The 13,177-nt window shown below is 40.6% G+C and overlaps 1 protein-coding gene across 6 annotated transcripts in view; it reads right to left on the bottom strand.

Moving 5' to 3' along the window:
• The window catches only part of STXBP5L (syntaxin binding protein 5L), a 218,184-nt gene that overhangs the window by 106,885 nt on the left and 98,122 nt on the right, over positions 1-13,177 (bottom strand). For all 6 annotated transcript variants that reach the window (XM_033086846.2, XM_033086882.2, XM_033086867.2 and 3 more), the window contains exon 5: positions 533-667. In XM_033086846.2, the coding sequence (XP_032942737.1) occupies positions 533-667 (135 nt within the window). The remainder of the gene's footprint in view (positions 1-532; positions 668-13,177) is intronic.

The raw sequence follows: 13,177 nt of genomic DNA, 5'->3' as shown, positions 1-13,177 counted from the left end.
TATAATTTAATAGGCACTTGTTATCTTTCCTATCACATCTTTTGATCTGTTTGAATTAACTTTGAAATTCTCATTTCATATGTTGAGCAGGAGGCTTGGTCTAGGGACCACCTCCCATCCGTTCTCATATAAAGATTCCACAGTTCAATGAAGAAAAGTCCTCTGCAGAGTCTTAGGGCAAATATCCTCCATTATTCTCTTCACAGGATGGAGGATATGGTGATCAAGCTTTCCTCATAAAAATAGCAATATATGAATTTTAGTGGTTAAAGATTTTCTATGTTTCATGGAACTTCATAGTTAAACAATACACCTTTTTTTTTCTTTTATATGAAATATAATTACATGGTCTCTAATATAAATCTAATTCCTAATGTCCTGTGAAAAACAGATAATACCGTAAATGTATTCACTGAAATTAAAGGCTTCAAAAGATCTGGTAATATTTACAAAATCAAGAAATTCTTAAAAATTAAACTTAAGACAGCTATGAAAATGATAACACATACAAAATAAAAATATCTGCACTTACAGTTCTATTGCCTTGTTCCACATGATAACATATCCAGAAAGAATGAAGGACTCAATATTTACAATGTGTGTATTTCCTCTCTCTGTTCCAACATAAAGCCATTTACTCTGGAAAGGTAGATGGCAGTAAGTAATCCTGGGAAAAAAAAAAAAGTGACTGAATATCACATTAACAATATTTTTTAACACTTTTGCAGCTGAAAGAATAATTCTTTCAGTTTTATAACTTCACAAAAACCTGCCAAGCAGGCATTCTGAAGAATGAGTAGGTTCTGAGGTCATCTCCAGGAAAATCATAAAAGAGAACATGAAACAAAACAGGGCCACCCTGCCTGCCATTATTAAGGACAGGAAAAAAGAGAAGCAATCACTTGAGCACTGAACTAAATCTGTCCATCTCCAAGAGTATGTTAATTGCACTTTGATAGTATTCAAGACTCTCAAGGAAGGCTTTCTTATATCCTTTCTCAGAATAAGCAGATTATCCAGTCACAAACAGAGTTTTGTGAACATCAGTGGGATTCATGTTTTGCACAACAGAAGTATAAACCATATTTGCAGAAGAAAACGTTCATTTATTTGCCATCTGGAAGAGAAGGGCTTTATATAAAAGGATTTATCAAAACTGAACTACCACAGTCACACTGAATCCCATACTCATTACAAGGTGATGAAAAAGTACTACACAAGCTCAGAAAGATGTCATGACAATTTCTCATGATAATACATAGAAGTTTTCACAGATAACAAATGAGTAGATTCAGGTTACTTTCATATCATGGTTCTTAAATAGATATTACACACAGTAAACCAAAACTCAAAATCTATACGAGATGAGAAAAGAGTTGCTACTAAAACATATGTGAATGCATGCTACCTACAGAGAGAGTGAAACTTTATTCAACCTTATGGCACAGAACAGTAAATTTTGACAGAAAAACAACTATTTTGCTTGGTATGTCATATGTTATTATATTTATCACTCAGTTTCACAAACAAGCTATTTATGGCTTTTATATACAAGCTTGATTTTTTTCTTTTTACTTAGCACCTTCAACCACCACAAAAGTACATACAGCATTTAAAACCACGCATCTTAAAATTTTCATTCTTATGATACAGCAATTTTTCTGAATTTTTTATAAAGGAGTGACAGAGGTGTTGGCAATCTTTCAGTAATTTTGGCTCTCTCAATCAAGTCAAGTCCTCTGAGTAGAGCATTTGCCACTCTTTAAGGGATTGTTCAATAATTACACAATTAAATATACTTTACATAATTGTTCCCTGCAAAGTGCTCTCAACATACAAAAATGTTCCAAACAGATTATACACAGTATTTTCATAGTTCTGTAGTCTTCCATGTATTTAACAAACTGTCAGCACTTTTAATGCTAAATTCATTCAAATGAGGAAAATTACCTTTTTTTGTACTTATGCATCACACTGGATTGAATACAGTTGAAATATGGAGTCCTCACTCCGTAATTTATGGAGAAAATTATTGTGGAATCATGGAACCTGGAATAAGGCTTACCCTTCACAGACGTCTTGTTTTGTTGAGTAAAGTGAGACCTAAATATGAGATAGCCTTTGCTCTGTCCAGCTGTACAGGGCTAAATTTTACCATCAGTTGTCTAATTTTGGCAAAAATTCCAGAGCCTTTAGTGGAAGGAACACCAGGTTTTTAAAGAGAATTGCTTTGAGAATGGGAGCTATATTTCAGTATGCATAACTGAAAATGCCTTCAAGCAGTAGCATAGTACTAATATTGTGGGTACAGTCAGATGAACAAAGATCCAACAGAAACAACTGCAGAAGGTATGTGCCACCTACATAATCCTTGCTGGAGTTCAAGCTATTCCTCTACTTTATTCTTCTACTCATAACTGGAGCAAGGAACCATTTACCCTTTTGGCTTCATAGCTTCAAATGAGAAGTTGTTTTTCACATCTTTACCAATCATCTTCCTTTAAACTAAACAACTCTATTTCTTTTGCTTTCTCTTCAGGTGCACCATTTCCTTACCATTTAAAATTCAAATTTAGTCCATTTTGTTGTTGTTGTTTCATTTCTTGCATTTCTGTACTACCTCTACTCTTTTTTCTTGCACCACAAAGACTATGGGTGCTTTGTTAGGTCCCAGCTCATAAAAAATTCTCTAGCTAATAAACCCTCTTAATCACATCATGTTGAAGCTCACCCAACACTTGTTTGTAGTAAACTGTTAAATTACAGGAAGAGGACATAATTTGGACTTGAAAATGTTGAAAACATAGGTGTTTAGTGACAGACAAAAGAATTGTAAGTTCCAAAGTGTGCCCTACTTGACTTGAATGCTGCTACTCCAAATTCATGCAGTAGTGTCATCAGACTAAGCAGGTTCAAGTCCACCTAGGACAACACTATTTTCAGTCCTCTGCTAAATCCAATCACAAGCCACTTTGAGGTACTGCAGAAAACTTGATCTCCCATGTACAAGAATGAATCCAATGTCATGATTATGAATCAAGTTTCAACATCACCTCACACACTGTTTGAGACTGCTTTGAGCTGCTGTTTGTCTTTTTTGAGATTTGCTTCCACATCACAATCTCTCGGACACACTGCCACAACAACCAACAAAGGGGGTGTCTGCATTCCCAGATATTGCATGTCCTCTTTTTGCCTGTCTTAGGTTTAAAGTTTCAAGAACATTATGCTATAAGAACAAGGTCCTACAGCAAGAGAAAAATCAGACCAATGTACTAACTACTAATAAGTAGTTAGGCCATAAGTTACTAGACTATCATGTTGATCTATCTGAAATCCCAGACACCAGTCACTACTAAGCCTGGATGCACAATATGAAGTACTCAAAGAGAATTAGGTATTGCCAAGGAATGAAAAAAAGGCACCACAGCCATGCCTGTTTTCTTAAGCCCAGCTACTTCCTCTTAAATAATTTAGTCTTTTTCTGCCAAATTTATGGGGCAGCTGGGTGCAAAAGAATCCTGCATGTTCTTTCTTCCAAAAAAATCTACCCTATGAGGCTTTGTTGTTTATCCAAACTGTTATTAAATATTATGAAATGTCTAATTATGAAATGCATAAATGTTATTATGAAACCTTTTACAACATGTGAGCTTATAAGAAAATATCACTCCCTTAAAGACAATCCAGGCATGCAACAAACCTAATAGAGTATGGGGATTACTAGGCATTTTAATACAATATATTGTTAATCGTCACCAAACAAAACCATATGATTTTCATATTTTCCTAAAACTCTGCACTTCTCTGAAGCAGTTTTATTTTACACTATGTAAATTAAATTCAAACTTCTTTACATATTATTGATTTTTCATGTATATAGAAAATACTAACTTTGAGGATTGGAAGCTTTGAAGCAAGACTCAGATTTTTAATGAATGTCTTTCATCTCAGTAAGTACTGAAATTGCATAACGATTTCTTCAAGAGAAAACAATGAAGTCTCATACTGTAGTTTTCATTGTGGATTAAAGGTATTCTATTAGTCATATATCCCACGAGCAAATTAAGATGTCTTTTGATGCCATTACAAAAACTGTCAGTAAGCCAGAAAGAAAGGCTATTTTTCTTCTCAAGAAGATAGGGGTTCTACTGAATTATGTCAGTATGAAGTGCTTCTGACAAAGTTTAAGCAGATTGTCAATCTGATTGAGATAACGTGGAACAAAATTAAATGGGGATTTTCTCAATGTTGATCAATTAACAGAAAATCAGCCAAAAATGTGGATATTATACATTCTTAGAGCAAACCACAACAATTAATTTTATTGATCATTATAATAGCAAAAAAATGATGAAGTGATACAAAAAAATGGTGTTTCTATTCTGCCAAAACAGTCTGAAACATATAATTTTTCTCCCAATTGATGAAACAGGATATAGAATATAGGATGTAGGATACAGCAATTTTTTAAAAATCAAGAAGTACTAACTAAAACACTTAAATCAGAATTTAGCAAGGAAAACTATTTTGCTAAGGTCCTAAACACATACCATATGTAAGTAATTAAACATATTATTTATAAATATTGCAAATAATATAAGAGATATAATGGAATAACTCAAAGAGGCATTGTCAAAACATTGAATATTATTTTAGACAGGAATATATTCTCACAAGCAAATTTTGAAAAAGTATCTTTTTTGGAAAATCACAGCACTCTACAGTCTAACAACCATGGCCAAAAACTCACTGCATATTAGTAGAATACTACAATGTTAAAATAATTTAGAATGCTATAACCTCTGAAGTATTAGTAAAAAGTCTCAGATTACTTAAAATCATCTTTATTAGGTTAATTTTATTCCTCTAAGAAAAAGAAAAGACAATTTTGAGAACGCTTCTTTCTGCCTCTGCTTTGCTATTTTTGTTTTTCTATTTTCAGCATGAAAAGTTTTCTTGGAACAATATTGCTGGTGGTGAGTGAGGAGACACGCTGAAGGGCTGAGAGTAAATTGCATTTTTGTCAAAATGAGAAATAGCTATCCCAATTTAATTATTTAGTTGCTCATTCATAGACATCAAGACTGTAATTGAATTTCTACTGTGACTTTTCCCTTTCCTAAATATGAACAAGCATAGAAACTGTGTATTCCTCATGCCCAGTGCTGGCCATCCACGTTCGGTTTCTGTAGGTTCCTACAGAAAACACACATTAGCTTCAACTCCCTTTCATAATCCTACCAAAATAAACTACAGTGTCCAGGTTCTCAGGAAATATGGAAATCACAAATTCACAGTAAAAGAGGGAGATAAAACATGAAGGAGCATTAACTTGGGAACACATATAGCTGACAGGAAGCAAACGAAGTAGCTGCAAGGCATGCTTGTCATAACCCTGGCCCAGCCTTCTGCTCTCAGTGACTCCTAGGGGACTGCCACTGTCTTACACCCAATTTACAGTGCAATGCCCCAGCATGGATGAATTCAGCTGTTGAGAAAGTTGATCACCTTCTCAAGATGATTATGGCTACCAGAAGTCTATCTTTTCATTGCAGTGATTATGGCTCGTTTCTTGACTCCAGGAATTTTCTCCAACATCCTCTGGGGCTTCCACTGCTTTCCACTAATGTATGCGATTTCTTCCTTCAGTTGGTCATCCCCAAGAGCTGTTCTCTTGGCACTGCCGCCTGACAGACTGAGCATCATCCCTGGTACTTGCTAATGACTGGCTGATGTTATGTCAGGTCCTCTTTCAAAGCAGCTCTTTTGAAAGGATTACTGTAGAGAGCCATCTGTGGCCTGTGTAGTCTTCAATGGATATTACAAAACACTGCGTAAGTCCTTCCCTTCTTTCTCGACTTCTGCAGGATTTCTTCATTCCAACAAAAAAATCACAGCTGATGAGGGGGCTTCATGACTTTGTATCAGTCCTCTTCTCCCTCAATCATCAAGCACAAATTATTTCCACACCATTTATTTTCTTCCCTCAGACTCCCTTAATCTTTTGGCAATTTTGATACAAAACAAAGCACACCAGACTCGTCTAGTGACCCCTCCTTCTGGTACCTTCTGGCTATCCAGTATTCTCAGAAAGTGTAAGGTTACTTTTCTGTCAGTTTAGTAGAGGATATTCAAGCTGAGATTATTGCTTTAAGTCACAAAATGGACACAGAAAGATTTGGACAGATATTCAGGCGAAGTAATTTGTAGCTGACCTAAAGTGCCTAAACAGAGGCACAGATTAAAGCTACTGACAAATGAAATAAAGTAGTTGTTTCCAGCAGAGCTAGTAAAGGATGTAAATTATGAGTTATTTGGCCTCTGGAGGTATTTAATCATCTTCCGGGTCTATGTATGAATCTTCTTCCCAGTCTATGTATGAATTTGGAGCTCATCAGTACTATAAGACATGTAAAAAACATGTGCAATAGCAGCAATTCATGCAGTCTGCCATCCACATGATGTGTTTTCAGCACATGGTTGTGCAGTTCCCTAGATAGATGTGAACTGGGTCTGTCCACAGTAACAACACTTTCTCTGCTACAGAGAGTGTCCAGGAAGCCCTAGGAAGGCAGAAACCCAAGATGAACTTCATTATTATGAGTTCCAATGTTTAACTTCAACTTTCATTTAACTTACTTGAAGAGTATGCAAAGTCTCTAGGGCCAATATAAGAGTTCAGGAAATACTTTGAATTACTAACTGGCTGGCTAAGAGTCAAATGAAATATAGAGCAGTTCAATACATCTGGAGAGTTCCTTTCACACAGGGTCTTAGTGATATTAATCACAACATGAGTATTTCTCCTATTCACACTAAATTCTCCAAATACTATATAAGATAATTTCAAAAATTTCTAGCAGCCCTGCACATGGAGGAAAGTAAATAAACCAAACATGCCTTTGCGACTGATACTTGTAGTCAACCTGTTTTTTAAAAATGTGGTTCTAATTTAAAATTAAAAAAAAAATAATCTCTTTCACATATATTTTCTTCTAGCAAGTCAACCTTTATTTTGAATTAAAATCAGTTGATCTGTCTTATTTTATGTTTTAATTACTTACATAGAAGAAAACAAACTAGTGCTAGAAACACTTCGAATACAAATTGCATTGCAACCTAGTGACAGCATAACATGGGATAAACCTCATTGTTTTTTAGGAATATCTGGACACAAGAGGAATATTAAGGTAAATTATATTCTCAAAATACTGTGTGGCCATTTCTGTCTGGATTTTTTTCCAAGTTATACGGATTGCTCAAATATTTGTTGTTTTAAGACTATAGTGCATCCACCGCAAATAAAGGTGAGGACTGGACCGGGTGGATGAAGAGTATCTATCTAATGATATATGTAAGAACTAGAACTTAATTGTATTTTTCCACCAAATTCAGAGTTGAATGTGACTACAGTAATTTCACGACTATAAGGCGCACCCTTTTGACTAAAATTTTCCCCCGAACCTGGAAGTGCGCCTAATAGTCCGGTGCACCTTGTCTGATGTACAAAGTTGCGAAATTTGCCAAACTGGAAGTGTGAGCTGTGAGCCGTGGGGGGAGTTGGAAGTGCCACAGTAGCCGGCTGGGGGCGGGCCCAGAGGCCCGCGGCACCACCCCTGCCAGGTGGAGGTGGGCCAGGGGGCCCGCGGCACCGCCCCTCTCGGGTCCAGGCAGTTCCAGGGGTCCATGGCTGCCGGGTCCAGGGAGGCCAGGGGGCCCATGGCTGCCGGATGAAGGCGGGCCAGGGGGCCCGCGGTACCCCCGTTCCCGGGTCCAGGCAGTCCGGGGAGCCCATGGCTGCTGGATGAAGGTGGGCTAGGGGGCCCGCGGCACCCCCATTCCTGGGTCCAGGCAGTCCCGGGGGCCCATGGCTGCTGGGTCCAGGGGGGCCTGGTGGCTTGTGGCACCGCCCCTGCTGGGTGGATGCGGGCCTGGGGGCCAATGGCTGCCAGGTTGAGGCGGGGCCTTGACCAGCAACCGCACGGGGTGAGCTGGGGGCGGAGCCTCGCTGCAAAAAAAAGTGTGCCTTATATTCCGGTGCACCTTATCTGATCTACAAAGTTGCGAATTTTGCTGACTCTGGGGGGGTGCGCCTTATAGTCCGGTGCGCCTTATGGTCGTGAAATTACTGTACTCTGTTTATAGATACTTAGCAAATAATCTCTATCAATAAATTCTAAGCTAATAATGAAACTCACAAACTATTTACAATTACAAACTTTGAAACAGGTAATAATTTAGCTCACATACCACTGTGCCTATTTTCTGACTGAGCAACTGTTGGGGGTTGGTTTTTCCTTTCCTCTCTGCCTGTGGAATGTTTTCCCATTGACATGCCAAGGAGCACTGACGGCTAGGTCCTTGATATCTTGAGATGGGGGGAGGGAGAGACTCTCTGTTTTTTCAGAAGTTTCTCTCGGAGGATGGGGGAACACCGTGAAATTGGAAACAGGTGAAGGAGAGTGGGGGGCAGTTTCTGTCTGAATCGCTTTTGCCTCTCGGAGGAGGATGGCTGCTGGAAAACCTCGCCCTGCCATCCCAATGCCAGGAGCTGCCTCTTCTGGTGTTGGACCCCGCACCCCTGCTAGGATGCTCTCCTGCTTCAGTATGCTATCTCCAAGCATCCTATTAGAGCACCGGGACTGACACTGCTCCAAGGATTCGTGAGCAGAGTCTCTCCTCCACCCTTCCCATCTGGGACACAGCTGCCATCACCCCCAGCACTCCTGCAGCCATGAGGGATCGCCGCATCTGCTCCTGTCCATTGAGAGTCAGCCGGTGCAGCTGTGACAGTAACTGCACCACAGGGGAAAAGTGCCCACAATCAAAAGAACTGTCACTGGGTTCCTGTTCTGTTTATTGTTAATTTCATAGTTGTTGTTGTTTTGTTTTTCCTTGTTATAAATATTAGTAAATAACTGTTATTCCTATCCCCATATCTTTGCCTGAGAGTCCCCTAAATTTAAAATTACAGTAATTTCACGACTATAAGGGGCACCCTTTTGACTAATTTTTTTCCCCGAACCCGGAAGTGCGCCTTATAGTCCGGTGCGCCTTATCTGATGGACAAAGTTGCGAAATTTGCCAAACTGGAAGTGCGAGCCACAATGGGTGGGCAGTGCCGCGGGAGCGCCAAGTCGCGAGGGGGGGTGGGAGCGGGCAGCCACAGGGGGCAGGAGCCAAGAGGGGAGGGAGGGAGCCAACGCCAGCCCTGGCCCAGGTGGAACAAGAAGCCGGGCGGCGCCACCACGGGTGCTGGGGGAACGAGAAGCTGGGCGGAGCCGGCCCTGGCCCGGGCGCGGAGGGAACGAGAAGTGCGAGCCCGCAACAGCCCCGAGTAGGGCCCACCCGGCGGTGGCATCAGAGCAGCGGCGGCGAAGCCCCCACGGCCGCCGAATCGCGGCATCGGGGAAACCCCCGCGGCCGCCGCATCCCAGTGCTAGCCGAGCCCCCGTGGCCGCCGAATCACGGTGCCGCCAGAGCCCCAGCGGCCGCCGAGAAGTGGCCACGGGGAAGCCCCCGCGGCCACTGAAAAGCGGCGACAAGTGACGCAGCCCCAGGGAAGTGGAGAGAAGCGGTGCGGCCGCAGGGAAGCAATGGGAAGTGCCGCCACCGCCGGCCGCAGGGAAGTCGGGACGCAGCACGGTCGCGTGGTGGGAGCCGGGTGCTGTGAGCCATGCCAGTCGGCGCCGGGGGCGGGTGGGAGTGCCGGGGCACGCTGCATGGGGAGGGCCCCTGGGGCTCCATTTAAAGGCTACACCGGTCTTTGAAAAATGTTTGCAAATTGATCACTTACCAGCAATTCATTACTTTGTTGCGCGCCGCGCGGCTCCTCACAGCAAAAAAAAAAAGTGCGCCTTATAGTCCGGTGCGCCTTATCTGATTTACAAAGTTGCAAAATGTGCAGGCTCCTGGGGGATGCGCCTTATAGTCCGGTCCGCCTTATGGTCGTGAAATTACTGTATATTAATTCAGAGGGAGGGATTTAGTTTCTCTGTTTCAAGGGAAGGCCTCTGCTTTCCCTAGCACACCTGTCTTTTCAAACCAGGACAACAACCAACACCTGCAGACAGTAGCATCACTTGAAGACATTACCTGAGCTTACACCTTATGTCTGTAGAGATCAATGTTTTAAAGAAAGACAGTAAAATTAAACGCTTTGCATGAGGCAATTTAATACATGTTCCTTACAAAGAAACAGGAATGAAAAACGGAGCCAAGGCAGTGATAACAGTTACTTTCTAGGCTTATACTTCTACTTCCTGATGTTTCTTTCAAGTTTGGTATCTCAGACTATACATTTTACCCAATCAGTCCACAGAGAAGTTTTATTTGACTTTGTTTTATACTGGTTTAGATGTATTCATCACAGTCACTGCTGCTTGTACAACAACAACAATTTAATTTGTGGATTGAAATGTAAGAAATGAACTTTTGAGGTTCCTCTCTTCTATTTAATACTGATTTAATCTGATTTCTTCAAATTAACTACCATTGAGCTACAACAAATTACTATAAAATACCTCTTGATTTAAAGAATTTCAGTGGTGCGAGATTCTCTACAAATGCTGAGGTACAACAAATCAGAATTCCACCTCTAAACTACAATTTCAATAGAAATTATCCTAAGCACAGTATACTTCTAACTATTTGTGAAAATCCTACATATAATTAAGACATCCTCCTCCCCCTCACCCCTACTTCAATTTCTGCAAACTCTGTGTAGAAGAAATGTTAAGAAAACATTTTCACTTTAGAGTTTCATTTAAGGCCAATAGACTTAAATAGTGCTGAGATATCTAATACAATTATTCATTTTGACAAAGCAATAAAGATTGTGCAGCTTTTTCCATCAAATTATTTAGATATGTCATCTGGCTGGTGGTCCATTACTGCTTTCAAAGTGTTTAAGATACAAGCATTTTTCATGGTGTTCTTTACCTGAAACACTATACATAAGAAACTTACAAGAATAAGAAACAGGGATACAAGAAGCACAAAAAACCAAAACCAGAACCAAAACCATACAAACAAAAAACCAAACCAAAACAAACAAAAAACCAAAAAACCAAACCCAACAAACAAAAAACAAAAAACCAACCCAACAAAAAACCCAAAACACACAAACAAACAAAAACAAACAAACAAAAAAAACCACACCAACAAAACAAAAAAAAACCCCAAAAAACCACAAAAAACCAAAAAAAACCCCATAAAATTTTAAGAAATGCACCTGGAAAACAATTTATTTGTCAAAATATTTTGGTTTTGTCCTTTTTTTAATTGGATCTATTGGCACATTATGAAGCATTTTGTTTTTTAGAAATTGGGACTGATCATTAATCCTTTAAAGTGTTAAAAACAAAACCACAAAATTCAAGGTAAGGAACCCTTATTAGTATATTCTATTTCACGTTTTCCTTCTTTTCTGTTAAAACAAATGAGAATAGAAGTATAAAACTAGCTGTTCCTCTGTTTCTTCAAAAGCCAGAACTTCCTGTGTATACCTTCTGGACAGGGGAAGTAATGCTAAAAGCCTGAAGTTAGGCCCATTCTTGACTTGTGAGCTTACTATTTCAAATGACTTTGCAATCACAACTCTAGTTAATAGCTTACAGCATTAAAAAAATACTTGTTTTAAGAAATGCTTATGTTAACCACAAAAATCATCAGTGTAGCAACTATATGAACATTTGTAATGGGTGTTAACATAAATTATTTACAAGTAGTTAACTCAAAAGAACCTACAACAAATCAGAAAAAGCAAGTTCATAAATACATCAGATGCATTCCACTTGATTAAATTATTACACCCACAGATTCAACTTGAATGAATAGTTAATTTATGTATTTAGATAAAATCTTACAAGATTGTTATAAACTCTTCACAAGGACAGAGTCTACAGAATGCCACAGGACCTTTGGTATTTAGCAGTTTTTATTCTTATAACTAATCTTCTTACAACTCCACAGAAGGTCACCCTGGCCTGTCCAGCATGCCATAATACATACAGAACGACAGTTGCACTATAACTTCCTATAAGATACAGGCATTGAAATTCCCACCCTCAATAACTCCAAGGCTATCTGCAGTAGCACTGCAACAAGTTATGGGCATTATTGGAGCTCAAAAACTATTTAGAAGTCACTCTTGAGATCCCAGTATGCAAGGGGATCTACAACTTTTGTAGCTTATGCTACAGATAATTTGTTTCATTTTCAGAATGACAAAATTACAGTAATTTCATGATTACAAGTGATACTGAGTATAAGCCGCATCTCTGGGTGTTGGCAAACATTTAGTTCTTTGTCCGTACACAAGACGCACCCGAATATAAGCCGCTCTGTCATTCACAGTGAGGACCCGCATGCAACAAAGTTGCCAAATAGTAACAGAATCAGTGGGATGGCAGGGTTTACTGGCTCAGCCCTGCTCAGGGTGGCCACCAGGGAACGGCCCCAGCCCTGCTGCTGCCGCTGGGAGGCAGGGGAGCGGCGTGTCCAGCCGGTGCTGCCGGGAAGAGGGAGAGGGGTGTCCCTGGCCGGTGCCACTGGGAGGAGGGAGAGGAGTGTCCCTGGCCAGTGCCGCCGGGAAGAGGGAGAGGGGTGTCCCTGGTCAGTGCCGCCGGGAAGCGGGAGAGGGGCGTGCCCGGTTGTTGCCGCCGGGAGGAGGGAGAGGGGCTTGCCTGGCCAGTGCCACCGCTGTGCCCCCCAGGGCCGGGCAGCGCTGCTGCTGCGCTGCCACTGCCCCGCCGCCTGGGGCCGCTGCTGGCTCGGACTTCCAGGTTGGGAAATTTCCAAAATTTGTTCATATATAAGCCGCTCCTGAAAGTATGCCACACTTCCGGTTTGGGAGCAAAATTTTAGTCAAAATGGTGCAGCTTGTAATCATGAAATTACTGTACCTTCCTTCCTCTTGGGCAAGTGCACAGCAAAAAAGACATCCTCTTTTCTCAATTCCCTTTTATGGTTTTGACTGCAAATTCATTGGAGTGTCTTACCTGTAGGAGCAGGATCACTAACAGTGACACTTTCTCCCAGCCTGGATCTTTAGTTACACAACATTACACAACAGCAATGCCATAGATCAAAAAGGTGTAACATGAACTTGTCCCAAGAGAAAGAAATAAGAAAATGACATGGAAACCTGCTTCCTTAAATAGAAGAAGATGCT

The sequence above is a fragment of the Catharus ustulatus genome, chromosome 2 (assembly GCF_009819885.2).
Source record: "Catharus ustulatus isolate bCatUst1 chromosome 2, bCatUst1.pri.v2, whole genome shotgun sequence".
Taxonomy (NCBI): Eukaryota; Metazoa; Chordata; class Aves; order Passeriformes; family Turdidae; genus Catharus; species Catharus ustulatus.
Note: the sequence above shows the minus strand (reverse complement) of the source record. Positions and strands in the feature narration are given on the sequence as shown.